Source organism: Gavialis gangeticus, unplaced genomic scaffold (assembly GCF_001723915.1).
Source record: "Gavialis gangeticus isolate Ggan-Ray unplaced genomic scaffold, GavGan_comp1, whole genome shotgun sequence".
NCBI classification, from domain to species: domain Eukaryota; kingdom Metazoa; phylum Chordata; order Crocodylia; family Gavialidae; genus Gavialis; species Gavialis gangeticus.
Window position 1 is genome coordinate 65,328,702 of NW_017729032.1, and position 16,183 is coordinate 65,344,884.

The 16,183-nt window shown below is 42.5% G+C and overlaps 1 protein-coding gene across 2 annotated transcripts in view; it reads left to right on the plus strand.

The window, feature by feature from the left end:
• The window catches only part of SUCLA2 (succinate-CoA ligase ADP-forming beta subunit), a 180,406-nt gene that overhangs the window by 11,600 nt on the left and 152,623 nt on the right, over positions 1 to 16,183 (plus strand). For both annotated transcript variants that reach the window (XM_019525115.1, XM_019525114.1), the window contains exons 3-4: positions 8,032 to 8,131; positions 8,341 to 8,503. In XM_019525115.1, coding sequence (XP_019380660.1) covers positions 8,032 to 8,131; positions 8,341 to 8,503 — 263 coding nt within the window. The remainder of the gene's footprint in view (positions 1 to 8,031; positions 8,132 to 8,340; positions 8,504 to 16,183) is intronic.

Genomic DNA, 16,183 nt, shown 5'->3' on the forward strand with positions numbered 1-16,183 from the left:
CAGCTAAGATTTACCCCCCCCCCCCCCCACCCCCCCCCAGGTTTTAGCCAAGTACATTTCAGCTGATTTGCATTTAGGAAGAATGAAACATTGTCTTTTTACATTTGATCCCACTTTTTTTTTAGTTCAGTGTTTGACACTCATGCTTGTTTATTTGAAAAGAGAAATGCACAGCCTGCAGTTCAGAGATGTGAGCTTTTAATAATAAAGGCTGCTGACAGCCATAAAAAAAAAAGCACTTTACAGGAATTTTGGGGTGGCTGTAGCCTGTTCTGGCTCAGGCCCCTGCTGGGGGTGGGGGTGCTATATTGAAAGAGCCACTCTTGTACTAGAAGGGCTCACATGAGACTTAAATGTCTCCCCTATGTCATGCTCATCTAATTTTATGTTAACAGACTTTCAACTACAGCTACTCCTCGCTTAATGTTGTGGTTACATTCTTGAATAATGCAACTTTAAGTGAAATGATGTTAAGCAAGTCCAATTACATCACAGTAGTTGCCAACTAGCAGGCAGCGGCAAAACAACGTTGTATCCGAACATAGCGCAACTTCAAACGAGTGTGTTCTCTAATAGATCATCGACATAATAACAAAACAACATTAACTGGGATGACATTAAGTGAGGAGTACCTGTACAGGTAAGTTACAAATGCAAGCCATAAATCTTAAAGAGGGCAGACAATTTCATTAGTAGCTATAAAACTTTTCTCTGTTAAGAAAGCTGTTAACATTAAAGCAGACTTAATTAAAAATGGCCTGAAGATCAAGAATTCTTTGGGCATATTGTTATATTAGACAGTGAGGACAAGTGTAGTTGCTTCAAAGTTAACTACACTTAAAGGCAGAGTCCATTTGAGAAACCAAAACTTATTAAATACCATAATTATTACAGATAAAGGGCCATAGCTAACTACTGGAAAAATTCAGCTAAGGGACAACTGTGGAATACTGATCCTTATACTTGGGCAGTGAGTGAATTAAGTTCTGAAGGAAGCCAATATGAACTTTGTCTGGAGAGATGCACCTTTAGCTCACACCCGGTTAGCTCAAGACAGTGGACTGCAGGCAGATGTCTACTAGCAAGAGGCACAGTGTTTGAGCATGTATTCTTGCTTTTAAACACAAGGCACAAATAAACTTTAAAGTCTCTAATTAAGAGCTAATTACCATATTTGCGTGAAGTGGACGTCCTGTTCTATATTAAAGAACTTAGTCTTATATGCATCTCTCCATGGACTGTGTATAAACTGGGATAGGACCAGACAGACTAGTATTTAATGTAAGTGCTGACCTATTAATATAAGAATTGTTTTTGACTCTGAGAACTCCCTGTTCACTGTGTTGCGATCTACAAGTCAAAAACTTCTTGCAAAGCAAATATTTTAGCAGGTGTGTTACTTCATTTTGTATTGGGTTGCTGCTGAATGCTACTACTGCTCTTTATCACTTTTTGTAATATGCTGCAGCTATGAATGGTGCTTACCTCTGGGACTATTTCCTAAAACACTTCCAACACCTCAAGTGCTGGAAATAACAGCTAGTGTCTGGCTCACTTTTCAAGGAGGAAAGTTAACATGCTATTAACATGGGTTTTTTTAAGAAGTTTTACAGCTTCTTAAAAATTTGATAAACAAGTTAGTCTTCCTTGAAAGCCTTCCCTAAAGGTGTGAATTGTTAAATTTTTCTTCTGACATTTGTTTCCTCCAAAATATTGTGGTGCATTTGTTTTTATGTTGTTCATTTGTTTGCATGGTTGGGAGCCTCATAATGCAATGAAAGGGTGCTATGGACTGCTAGTGCCCAGCACATGAAACTTGAAGACTACAGTCTTTTGTGTCCTTCCAAGAGACTCATGAGACTGGGCTCCTATGTGCTACAGTAACATAATATTCTAAAAATAATTCTGTTAGGTGTAATTAATCTATTATTGTTCTGATCTAGAACATAAGAATTGCCATTTACTGGTCAGACCATAATAGGTCCATCTTGCCCAGTCTTCTGTGTCGCACGGTGGCAAAGTAGATGCTGGGAGGGAGAGTGAATTGGGCAGAACCTATCTCTTTTTTTTCCCTGGTGTTCCTGTGTCTCTTTCAGCTTCCACCATTTCAGGCCTGGGAAATTCCAATTCAGAGGCTGTATCCCTAACTCCCATGCTCAACAGCTACTGGTGCCCCTTTCCTCCAAGAATTGGAGTCTGTTTCAATCTGAGTAAATTATCAGCTTCTACAACTTCTGGTGAAAATGAGTTCCACACTTTCATTACATGATGTGTGAAAAAGTGTTTCCTTTTGTAAGTTTAAAACTACCTACCTACTTGTTTCATGTTATGACCTCTCGTTCTTGTATTGGGTGACAGAGTAAACAAATCCGTTTCTTTTTTTTTTTTGCTAGTATTTTGTAAACCCTTATCCCCCCTCAAGCCTCTCTCTTCTAAACTGCATAGGGCTAGCCTCTTTTGCTTCTCCTCATATGGAAGCCCCTCTGATCTTCCTCCTTGCCCTTCTCTGGACCTTCTTTGGATCTTCTATATCCTTTTTTAGGTGTGGGGACCTGAACGGCACAGCAGTCCAGGGGTGGATGCATCGTGGATTTATAAAGGGGCATGATGATACTGTCCATTTTATTTTCAGTTCCCTTAATAATCCCTAACATTGTGTTTGCCTTTTTAACAGTTGCTGAGTGTTGCAGTGAAAGTGGGATTTGATCCTAGTGTAGGTAAGGATTGACATGACACCTCATTCGATTTAATGGCAGAAAGACTTTAATAGTTATACCATGAACGAGCTATAAAACTAGGTGACAGAAAGCTCATTTACTGAATATTGAGAAGGAGTCTATCACAAAAGTCCTAGTATATGTTAGCTGCAATAGTGTTTCCCACCAATGCAGGCAGAAAGCCGTTTCAGTGTTTGCAGCCTTCATTGGTTGGGGATCCAGGGAGAGTGTTCAGCTGGGTGCAGGTTACAATGTTGCAGTGACTTCTCTCTCTCCTACTGCATCTTGCCAGCAACTGTTTTCTTCTTCTAACTCTTCAATTGTATAGCTTCAAAGCATTCCTCTTTGATAGTTGGTTGATTACAGACCTGAAAAAAACAGGTAGGGAGAGACCATCATATTACAGTTGCTAACTACTTGGATCATATTTTGGGTTGTCCAGTTGTGAAACTTGTTCTTGCAAGCTTTTGATCAATCTAGAGCTTACATTTCAATGAAATAGGATGGGTCTTGATTGCCTAAATGGTATACCTTGTCCATTGATCACAGGACACTATTTTGGGTAGTTAACAGTGGGGCAGAGCCTGAAATACTCTGAACCAGTGATGGTCTGCAGAGACATTTGCAAAACCCCAAACAGACATTGAATGCCTGTTCCAAAAAGTATGCCTTAATCAAGTGAGGATGTGTCAGCAAAGAGGATAGTCATATTGGGATATACAATTATTTATTAATGGTTTAGCATAATAATACATTGGGTACATTTGCAACTAGCACAGGAGATGAAAGCAATTGGGATTGCTTAATTTTACATGGTCCCAGTCACGATCTTGCATTCTTGTACAAGATGCACTGTTAATTTAATTTGGTCATTTAAATTTCATGTGTAGGTCTGGCCAAGCTTTCATGGTCATCATCACCATTTTCTCTGGGGTAACAGTTTAATGTAGAGCCCATCATAGTGTAGGTACAGTTTGAGTTATTTTTGTCCAGGTGCATCAGTTTACACTTAACTACTTTGAAGTTGCATCTGCCATTTAGTTGCCCATTTGCTCAGTTGTGCCAGATCCTTCTGTGGTCCCTCACAGTCTTCCTTGGCCGTTACTGCTCTGAATAATTTCGGCAGATTTGGCCACCACACTATTCACCCCCTTTTCCAGATCCATTTATTAACAGCACTGGTCCCAACACAGATCCCTGGTGGACCCCTCAGTTTACTTGTTTCCATCCTGAAAACTGAGACCATTATACTTACCATCATAATTATGTGCATTTTGTCTTTGAGCCAATTTTTAATCCACAAGTGGCTGTTCTCTGTAATCTCATGACTACATAAGTTAATTAAGACCCTCTGATGGATGGGGGACCTTGTCAAAGGCTTTTTAGAAATCCACTGTCAGTTGGATCACCCCAGTCAACCCACTCATTAACACTCAAAAACCCAACAAAAAGCCAACAACAACTTTAGTAGGTTGGTGAGGGCTGATTTTTTTCCCTGTAGTCCCCTCCCCCCCTTTCTCCCCTCCCCCCTTTGACAAAGCCGTGTTGATTCCTCCCCAGCAAGTCATGTTCTTTCACAGGCTGAACAATTGTTGTTGTTGTTGTTGTTGTTGTTGTTTTACCAGTTGTCCAGGAACAGAAGTTAGGCTCACTGGCAAATGAGGGTCTACACACACAAAATTACTTCATAAGACACAGGGAACTATAGGCCAATGTCTTGAAATAATTTTACTTTTGACCAATGAACAGTACAGAGTAGACTGAGAATTTCCTTTATTGCCTTTGCTTGTTCTCATAAGCCCCTGACACGCATTGCATTTAAGATGTGAGTAACAGTTTAACTGTGCATTTAATAGTAACCTGGCCAAATTTTGCAAGTCAGTTTAAGGTGCGATACAAACAAGCCACAAAGTTATTCCACATTAAATGTGGAATATTCCAGTGGAATCCCAGCATCAGGCTGCCTCTATGCACTAGGAGCTATAAAACTTCCTATGCACCCAGATCTGTCCAGAACTTTTGTGCTTCCCAGCTGGATGTCAAACATGGTTTCATAGCTCCCGGTGCATGGGGAGTCTGGTATTGGGCTGCAGCAGCCAGTGCCTGGGTCCTTGTGCATGGGGACCTGTCTAAACCCTGTGGGCCACTTAGCTGGGTGGCACATATGGTTTTTATAGCTGCCATTGTGAGGGGAACCTGGCACTCAGCTGTTGCAGTCCAATCCCAGGGTCCCTGTGCTTCCTAGCTGGGGTTTTGATGCTCAGCTGATTGGTGGCTGTGGTTGCGAACCAGTTTTGTTCCCGGTCCTAATTGATGATCAGCTGATTATAGGCACCCTGGCTTCATCTTGCTGTTGCATGGGGAACCCAGACTTACGGTCCTGGACTCCCCCTGCACCAGAAAATAAGGTGCAATTGGCATCTTCTCCCTGATCCCAAAATCACACAGGTATGGCAGGTGGTGTGATTGTTAGAATCGTGGGTTAGATCACATCGCATCCTAAAGTAAATATTCATCAGGGGCCATTTAAACAAAAAATACTGAAGCCTGTACATTATATTTCAGGCTGTTGTTTGGAAATAGTCTGGCAAGTTCTGGGTTTTCTCATTTAACAAAAAAAATTGTGGCTTCCTCAAGCCAAAAGCTAAAATTTGCATTGGCATGCTGAAAAGGAAACCTAATTTATTTTCAAGTAAAAACTTTGATTATCCCCACTGTTTCATCTTTGAACTGTTTCCTTAGCTAATTAGTGGGTAGAGGGAAATTTTGATATACTTTGGGACATCTGTTTTTGGTACATAAAGTAGAAGTACTGCAATGTTCACATATCTACAGATTTCTGTGAATGAACAATAAAGTTGGACTCTATTCTCCTTGGAGGCAGAGGGGGATGGAGTGGGGTGGGGGGGTGAGGCCAGCCCCCCCCCAGCCATGGTGGAGTGCCACCATAATAATGGGGATGGATTCCGTGGCATCTTTGAGCTTTAACATATCTTAAATAAAAACTATATATAGGTTTTGTGTTTTGTTTTTTTTTAAAAGCATCTTAAAACAAAGTATGATTAAATAAAAAACTTATTTAAATAAAAATCTGATTATCTTCATTTTTAAAAAATTCGTTGATTTTTAGCCATCCTGTTTAGCTCTAATATCTTCACTGTAGAGGTCAGTTGAGCATTGTCCTTTATTCAAGTCTTGTATAGAGGTGCGCTGATACATTGGTCTGACATCAGATCAATCCAATATAAAGAAAAATGGCTGTATTGGATAATTTGGCTGATAAATGCCCATGCTGTGCTCAGCTGCAGCGCAGCACTCAGGCAGTGAGGAGCACAGCCGGCAGCGTGGAAAGTCCAGTGTGGTGGGAGGGAAGGGGAGTGGGGGTGGCAGATCAACGCCCCCTGTGGTGAGGAAGGAGGCGGGGGCAGGTGCTGCCCAGGCAGAGCCGTGCAACTCATGCGGGTGGGGGAGAGGAATGGGGAGGGTGGCTTCTCCTGCTGCTGCTTGCACCCTGGGAGGGCATGGGGGGGAGGGGGCTGCAGCCAGGTCTGCATGGGGCTCTTCTTGGCGGGGGTTAGGCTTAGAGTAGGCACCAGCGGTGCTAGGACGATGCTGCATCCACCTCAAATTTTGCCACCGCTCTGCTTCCAGTGCCGCAAGCCGCCCAGCACGCCCCGGCTCTTCCCAGCGTGTGGGTGGAGGCAGGCCATTGAGGCGGGGCTGGGAGCAGAGTGGTGGTGAAGTTTGGGGTGGATGCAGCATCCTCCCAGTGCTGCCGGTGTCTGCTTTGAGCCCAGCCCCTGCAGAGAAGAGCCAGGTGCAGCCCACCCCACCTCGCACAAATCTGGAGGGCAGATGGACCTCCCCACCACCCCACTGGGATGCAGGCAGCAGCGGGAGCCATCCCCATGGCCTGGGCAGTGACTGACCCTGCCCCGTCCCCTTCTACCACACCAGATTTATAAGCTGGAGGCAGCTATATCGGAAATCATATTGGTATTGGCCAGTATGCCTCCTTAAATATCAGCTATTGATGGTGGCCCCAAAAATCTATATCGGTGTACCTCTAGTCTTGTCCCCACATGCAGGGGCAGTGAGAGTATACATGAGAACACTAAGATTGGTTGGCTCATTGGAATGTACAAGTTAATTTTGAGTTATTAGGTGATTAGTGATGCCTATATAATTTTATGTGGATCCAGACTAGTTCCACTCAGGTACCTCAAGCTGGCAGTGCCCTTTCGTAATTCATTTCAGAAATCACAAATGACGCTTCCCAAAAATCACTGGGAAGAAATTCATGGAGTGGCCTGACTTATGGCAGTACAAAGGAAAATGAATTATGCTCCCAGACATCTTAATGCTGTGCATAAGTCAGCACAATTCCAGAGTGGACTCAGAAGTTGAAGTGATTCATTGTAACTGCTTTCTCCTTTAGGCCAGTTTGAAAGAAATAATTGAAGTTACCTTGTCAGTGACCACTCATCTGGAAAACATTTTTCATAAAAACCCTCAAACTTGGCTGCTCTAGATGTTTCAAGTGTTATTTTATAAGACTTTGTTGATGTTTTACTAGCAGGGCTCTCCTTTGTCAGGCATGATTTAATCCAACATTTTCTTTTTCTTCTTAGCACAATAGGATGTCCCACTTCATCATGACTTTATTCTTCCCCCAAATGCAGTAGATTTCTTCTTTGTGATTTCTGCAAAGCAATGAAGCATGTGCTTAAGTCCTCTGTTTCGCTGGGGCTTTTTTGGTTATGCAAGTAACTGTCATTTGGAGGATAAAGAGGATAACTTTAAGTAAATATTTTGCTTGTCTGCCCTCACTAGCAAAACTGATAGGATGGATACATGTGACTCTTTCTTTTTGTATTAAAAAGAAACTCTTGACCTATAATGACTTGAGAAGTCATAATTACACTCTGATTGTCTTTTAAAGGAAGTAAGTACTGAGACCAGAGGAAAATGTTAATTAACTCACTCTTGTGTCAGTGACTGAATATTGGTACATTAAAACCAAAGATCAGCATTTTCAAAATCCAGATGTGTCTTATATTTGTTTTTAAATTGTCTTTGAATGCTAGTGATCTAGAGGCTGCTTGCACCTCAGCCTGAAATTGGTTTTGTTGCTTTTATTTTGAGACAAGTTTGCCAAGTAACCCATGTCTGGTGTTTGCTACACTGGTTCTTGAATGTTTGCTTACTGTTTTTAGGGCAGAGGGAGAAACCTGGAAGTAGCCTTGGTTACTTTATCTAGCACTAAATATTTTTAAGAGCTTCGGTTTGACATTTTGGGTTTCTTTCATTCTAGGTTCAAAGGACCTTGTGGTAAAAGCACAGGTTTTAGCTGGTGGTAGAGGAAAAGGAACATTTGAAGGTGGCCTCAGAGGAGGAGTGAAAATAGTTTTTTCGTAAGTTGCTTTTCTAAGTTATCAGTTGTATGGGGAAAAAATCTTTGGTCCACTTGTGGACTGAAATTTGTACTTCTCTGAACTATTAATTCACAGTAACAAATGGCTTTCATTATAAGTAGAACTATAAAAGCTAGTTACATTTATTTGTAAGCTACTTTTGTTGTTCCAGCATTTTCCTTGTCACACCTGAGCTTCTCTTATTCTAGTCCTGAAGAAGCAAAAGATATCTCCTCCAAAATGATTGGGAAGAAGCTGTTTACCAAGCAGACAGGAGAAAAGGGCAGGATATGCAATCAAGTATTTATCTGTGAGCGCAGATATCCCAGGAGAGAGTACTATTTTGCAATAACAATGGAAAGGTCATTTCAAGTGAGTAATCATAGAAAATAGTGCTCTGACAACAAATTTAGTATGTTTGGGATCAACAGAATATTAATGCTGTTATTCACATGGGTCTGTAATTTGAAACACAGACTTATGAACTCAACCTTTTGTTTGCTAGCATGACCTAGGACTGCATGGCTTTTTAAAATGCAAAAGCAGCTCACCCTAGCACAGTGCAATCAAAGGAATGCTTTGTGTTTGTAAAGCATAACATTTAGGTACTGTGTATTGTATGATTGTCATAGGAGGAAGGGAGCTGGTCAGACTTCTTGACTTCCCTTAATCACCAACAGTTAGATTCAAAGCAACTTAGCTACAGCCATCCTTTTCTAAAGACTTGAAGTAAGACTTAAATGGGTGTCTAAAGGAAAGTTCCTACATCCATATTCAAGAATTGTGGTGGCCTGATTTTGAAGGGCTGTATACTTAAAAAAGGAAAAAAATAACTGTTAAAAATCTCACATTTTATTTATGGTCCTGGACCTGCAACATGTTAACACTAGTGTTATTTACAGTGATATAAATTAACTTGGATATAAAATAAATATAGTCAGGATATCCCAGGGGAGCTGCAGCAGTGAGTGCTGCTATGGTATTTACCTCTAGGTTGCATTGTAGCCTGTAACTACCCCAGGATATCTGCATATGCAGTATTGCTGCATAAATTTATTTTTACTGCTTTTTCTTCCTTTACACTGGATTTCAATAAGTAACACTGATTTTAATGGGCTGTCATGTTTCCATGCATTTTGGACAAACTTTGCCAGAATCTTACACAGTAGCAAAATCACTGGTGGCCATCAAAAGGTAATTATTCTACATGTTGCTGTGCCTTCTCTGATCTGCAATCTGTTTGAAGGGAAGAAAGAAACTATGTCTTCTAAATAAGCCAGTCACTGGAATTTGATTCCTTCTCAGAGATAAGATTTGAAGCACATAGGTCCCTCCAGATCACTGTACGCTTTAATGCTAAGGATCCCTGGATGAGAAAGTACTGCTCATGGTAGGTCACTGGAAGAACATAAGTACTGTACTAGATGAAACTAGTCATCTATCTAGCCCAGTATCCTTTTTCAGACAGTGGTGGGAGTGGATGCTTTAAAGGGAAGGCATACAAACAGGGTATATCTAGAGTGATCTGTCCTGCATTATACCCTCCATGGCACCCAACACCATTGATTTAGAGATGCCAGAGGATACGTTCTTGACTGTTCCATTTAATAACTATGAATGGATATAGCGTTTCAAATTTACCTAGTCTGTTTAAACCTGGTTATACTAGCTGCCTCCACAACCTTTTGTGGTAATGAGTTCAAGTTAATTACATGCTGTTACAAAAAAACCCAAAAACTTTCTGTTAGTTTTAAACTTGTCTTGTAATTTCAGTGGGTGCTCCCTAGTTCTAGTTTTCTAGGACTAGGGGAACAGTAGTTCTGGGTTTACTTGGTGCACACTCTTCATGATTTTATAGACCTGTCTCATATTCCAGCCCCTCAGCCTTCTTTCTGTGCTGAAGTCCTAGCCCTTTTCAGTCTCTGTTAAACCCAAGTTTCTTCTGCTTTTAAAAATATGCAACAGTTTGCACATAACTAGATTTCTGGTACAGGATGGCTCCATGCACCTCACTTGGCAATGTAGCTGTCTCCTTGCATCACATTTTTTCCTTCTGTAAACTGCACATGGATTTGGGACCAGAGGCTTATCTCCAGTGCGTGCTAGAAGGTGACACCCGTAGACTTTTTTAGTTAAATCCTCCAATTTAAAGCAAAAGTACTTATAAAGTAACTTGATTCCTAAATACTGATCTGTCGAATCTGGTTTAGAGACCCATGCTTATAGCTGGTGATGGAATACATTTTGGACAAAATATTCAGAAGATAGTGAAGTGGGTTCTGTAAGTTTTCTCTCTCCACTCCACTCCTGCAGTTCTTAAAACTGGGGGATGGGAAAGTCTTCAGTGGTTTCTAGCCAGTAGTGAAGAGAAGTCTTGTAGAACTTCCCAAACTGTATTAATAAGAAAAGACTTGACTTGGACTTTATTGTGCTCTGTATGGGATTAACTCAGTCATACCCTTAGCTTTCTGATAGATTGTCAGTCCGCAAAGAAGGGATGAGTTAATTTGGAGGAGCTCTACTTCAGGTCTTCCTAAGTTGTGATTTTGAGGCATTTGAGAGTGCTTAGGATTTTCCATTTAATTCAAAGCAAAGAATTTCCAAAATGTGTTTACAAGTGATTTGTATTCTGGGTTTATAGGTGCCCAGTTCTTCACTTGAGTGAGAAATGTGCTGTTGTTTTCTTTCTTGTTCTAAGTAGGTTGTCTGTATAACCTTCATGAAACAGTGAATAATTAGATACTTGTTTGATAATTCTATTTTTCTATATGAAAAATAAATTAGTATTGCTTAATGATAGGGAATGTCCAGGGGGAAAAGGGCGATTTCCATGCTCTTAATGGACTGCAAGCAGTTTAGAGGTATTAAACAAAAAATGACAGGACCTGTATACACCCAATACTTCAGGTTCTAATCCACTGAATGAGTGAGTTTTATGACTGCTGTACCATTTGGAAAAGATATTTATCAGGAGCCCTAATACATGTGATGATACAAATAGATGTTAGGAACAGTGTGTATGTAGGGATGGGGAGTGAAGCTCACGTTTATACAACCTCTATGACTGGCTTTGACAGATGCATGTACCAGAACAGATTTTGTTTTTCAAGGTATTTATTTTTCTAGGCCATAGGATAATTGGAAAGTAGGGCTAAAAGGGATCTTATGAGGTCATCTAGTCCAGCCCCCTGCTAAAGGCAGGATCATGATCACTGACTAAATCAGGGGCGGGCAATTATTTCAGATGGAGGTTGCTTACTGAGTTTTGGCAAGCCATTGAGGACCACGTGACAGGCAGCCCAGGGCAGATAAATATTAATTCCCTACATTTTTTAGGGGCCCCACAGGCCAGGTAGAATGGCCTGGCAGGCCGCATCTTCCCCACCCCTGAACTAAATCATCCCAGCCAAGTGTCTGTCTAACCTGTTCTTGAAAACTTCCAGGGATGGAGATTACACCACTTCTCTAGGAAACTTGGTCCAATGCTTGACCCACCCCCATAGTCAGAAGGTTCTTCTTAATCTCCAACCTAAGTTTGCTCTGCAGCTTGAGGTCATTGCTTGTAATCCTGTCTCCTACAGCCACAGAGAAAAGCCCATCTACAAGCCAAATTGGTTTGCAGCACAAATCACATGGTTAAAGACCAGTGTTTGATCAAAAGCCTGGCTCTTGCAACTCCTTTGGTTAGAGCAATATTATTAGTCTACACACTTGTCTTCGGAGAGTATGTTCAGTGATCTTTCTAAGGTAGTTCCCTGTAGCTTACAAAGATATGATTTTTTTTGTGGGGGTGATGGGGGGAGACTACTAGTCTTTGTAGTTTCTGTGCAAATCTATTCCATTGGATGAATTGATAAATGGTTAACATCTTATTCCTTCTACTCTTAATGCTTTTCTTGATCCCTGTCCAAAATAGGGAACAGTTCTTTCCTTTTGTGTGTTTTGGTTAAAATGTGGCATTTTTCTCCTCTTAAACCATTTAATTTAATTGTTATGTTGTAAAACGGAGCATGTTCCCCTCCTGTGTACCACAAGGTGGCATTAGGACACTGGAAATGGTTATTATACTTTGTCCCCTAAAATTTTTCTACTTTTTAAAAAAAATAGGATGTTCATCTTTGAGAACAGCTTGCCATGATAGACTTAAACTAGATGACTTCCAAGTTCTTGTTCAGACACGTCCAGTGCAATTTCTTATAGAACAAAACTTGTTTGATATTTTTTGGTTTGTGGAGGGGAGTGAGAAATGTTGCTTTGCCAATGAGCTTATCTACTTCTGTGGATTCTTAGGACAGGAATCCTCCCACAGCTACAATAGCTAATTTTCCCAGAACTCAGTGTATTTAATTCAGTGCTAAAAATTATCACTAGTGTTTCTCTAAATGCACATTTTTGAGTAGTTTGTGGATTGAGACCAAAGCCCTGAGGTAATTGGGGAAGCGGGTGCCCTGGAGGAAGCACAAGCAGGAAGGGATGTGAGGTTGCCTTATTCTGTCTGAGAAGTGGTGAAATTGTCTGGTTACCTCCATGAATACACAGAGCCTGGGAAACAAATGAGAAGAATCGGAAGGCCTTGCACAGTCAAGGAACTATGATGCGACTGAAATAACAGACTTGGTGGCGTAGCTCGCTTGACTGAAGCACTCATGGATGAGTGCAAACTTTTCAGGAAGGACAGGCAGGGGAGAAGAGGAGGAGTTACACTGTGTAAAAGAGCTATATGATTGTCCAGAGCTCCAGTATGAAACTGGAGATAGGCCTGTTGCAAGTCTCTGGGTATGGGCCAAAGGCGGAGAGCAGCAAGCATTACATCATGATGGGTATGTTCTCTAGACCTCCAAACTAGGAGGATGAGGGAGAGGAGGCTTTCTTCAAACGGATAGTAGAAGTTTCCCAATCACAGGCCCTGGTTCTTGTGGGGGACTGCAGTCACCTTGATATCTGCTGGGCAGTGCACAGGCAATCCAGGAAGTTTCTGGAGAGTGCTGGGGACAACTTCCTGGTTTAAGCATTGGAGAGGTCAGCTAGAGGCCCTGCTCTTCTTGACCTACTGCTCATAAGTGGGGATGAATTGGTGGGGAATGTAGTAGTAGTAGTAGTAGTAGTAGTAGTGGATGGCAACTTGGGCAGCAGTGACCATGAGATGATTAAGTTCAGGATCCTGAGGAAAGGAAGGATGGAGTGTAAGGACTCTGGATTTTGAATCTCTCAGGAAACTGATGGGTAGGATCCCCTAGGAGGCCAGTTCGAGGGTGAAAGGAGTCCAGGAGACCTCGATGTACTTTTAAGAAACCTTACTGAAGGGGCAGGAACAAACCATCCTTATGCACAGGAAGACTAACAAATAAGGCAGAAGACCAGCTTGGGTAGCAGGGAACTCACCAGTGAGGTAAAACACAAAAAGTATGCTTACAAGAGGTGGAAACTTAGATAACTAGGGAGAAACATGGGAGTATTGCTTGGGCATGCAATATTGTAATCAGGAAGGCAGAAACTCAACTAGAGTTGCAACTAGCAAAGGATGTGAAGGGTAACAGCAAGAAGGGTTTCTATAAGTATGTTTGCAACAAGAATATTAGAGAAAGCTTTGGTTCATTACTGGTGGGGGGTCCTCAAAGAATCCTTGGATCTCGTAGTGATAGATGACTTGGAAAAGGCTCAAGTATTTAATACCTTTTCACCTCAGTCTTCACAGGCAAGGTCAGCTCCCAAACTACTGCACCTGGCAGCACAGTTGGGGGAGGAGGTCAGTAGCCAACAGTGGTAAAAGAACACGTTAAGGACTAGTTAGAAAAGCCAGACATGTGCAGGTCCATGAGAGTGGATGTGATGTACCAGAGTACTGAGCGAGCTGACAGATGTGATTGCAGAGCTGCTGACCATATCTTTGAAAACTCATGGCCATTGGGAGAGGTCTTAACTGACTGGAAAAGGGTACATATAGTGCCCATCTTGAAGAAAGGGAAGCAAGAGGATCTAGGGGACTACAGACCTGTTGGCTTCAACTCAGTCCCTGGTAAAATCGTGGAGCAGGTCCTCAAGGAATCCATTTCTAAGCAGTTGGAGAAGGTGATTAGGAACAGTCGGTATGGATTCGCTAAGGGCAAGACGTGTCTGTCCAACCTGATTGCCTTTTATCATGAGATGACCAGCTCTGTGGATGTGGGGAGAACAGTGGATGTGATATATCTGGACTTTAGCAACATTTTTTTTATATAGTCTCCCACAAAATTCTTGCAAGCAAGCTATAGAAGTATGGATTGGATGAGTGTGAACGGACTGTAATGTAGATAGAAAACTGACGGGGTCTTCGGACTCAGTGTGTAGTAATTAATGGCTCAATGTCTAGTTGGTAGCTAGTGTCAAGTAGAGTGTCCCAGGTGTTGGTCCTGGGCCTGGTTTTGCTCAGTATCTTCAACAGTGACCTGGAAGATGGGATGGCATGCACTCTCAGCAAGTTTGCAGGTGACCACGCTGTGGGGAATAGTAGATATGCTGGAGGGTAGGATTAGGATTCACAGAGACCTTGACAAATTGAAGATTGGACCAAAAGAAATCTCACCAAGTTCAATAATGACGAGTGCTAAACCCTGCACTTAGGACAGAACAGTCTCACACACTGGTATGGGCTGGGGACTGACTGGCTAAGCAGCAGCTCTGCAGAAAAGGACCTGGGAGATACAGTGACCAGTAAGCTGAATATGAGCCAACAGTGTGCCCTTGTTGCGAGGAAGGCTAATGGCATACTGGCTTACATTGGTAGGAGCGTTGCCAGCAGATTGAGGGAAGTGATTCTTCATCTCTATTTGGCCCTGGTGAGCTCACATCTGGAGTACTGTGTCCAGTTTTGGGTGCCCCAATACAAAAATGTTGTGGACAAATTGGAGAGTCCAGTAGAGGTCAACAAACATGGTTAGGAACCTGGAACACAGGACTTCTGAGGAGAGGCTGAGGGAACTCATGATTTCTGAGGAGAAACAGTTTCTTTGCCTCTTTTCTTGAACAAGGAACCAGGATATCCCACCTACCAGAGGTAGGGACAATCTCAGGGATAGCTCTGTCAGGCCTTCAGTCGGTGCAGATGTAGTTAGGGATCTTCTGGAAGGGCTAGACATTTTTAAATCTGCAGGTCCAGATGCCCTCCACCCAAGGGTGTTGAGGGAGCTGGCAGGGGTCATTGCGGAGCCCTTGGCCTGGCTGTATGAGCATTTATGGTCATCTGGCCAGGTGCCGGGGGATTGGAAACTGGCTAATGTGGTTCCAATTTTCAAGAAAGGGAGGAAGGAGGACCCAAGTAACTGTAGGCCTGTAAGCCTCACCTCAGTGCTCGGGAAGATCTTAGAGAGAATCATCGAGCACATCTGTGGGGGGCCTGCAGGGGAGATCATGCTCAGGGGCAATCAGCATGGGTTCATCAAAGGCAGGTCCTGCCTGACCAACCTGATTGCCTTTTATGACCAAGCAACTAAATCCTTGGATGATGGTGTTGCTGTGGACGTAGTTTTTCTAGACTTTAAGAAGGCCTTTGATGCTGTCTCTCACCCCATCTGCATCAAGAAATTAAGCGACTGTGGCGTTGATGCCTGCACAGTTGGATGGGTAAATAATTGGCTGATGGGGTGCACCCAGAGAGTAGTGGTGGATGGGTTGTACTCAAACTGGCAAGATATGAGCAGTGGGGTACCCCAGGGCTTGGTCCTTGGGCTCGCACTGTTTAACATCTTCATCAGTGGTTTGGAGGAGGAGGTGGAAAGCATGCTGTCCAAGTTTGCTGATGACACTAAGATATAGAGCAAGGTGGACACACGAAGGGAGAGAGAGAGAGGCTGCAACTAGATTTAGACAAACTACGGAAGTGGGCAGACGAGAATAGGATGGAGTTCAATGTAGACAAATGCAGGGTGCTGCATCTTGGGAGAAGGAATCCACAGCATACATACGGGCTGGGGAGTTCCCTTCTTGAAAGCACAGAGGCGGAAAGGGATCTTGGAGTCATTATTGACTCCAAGATGAACATGAGCCGCCAATGCCAGACCACAGCCAGCAAGGCCA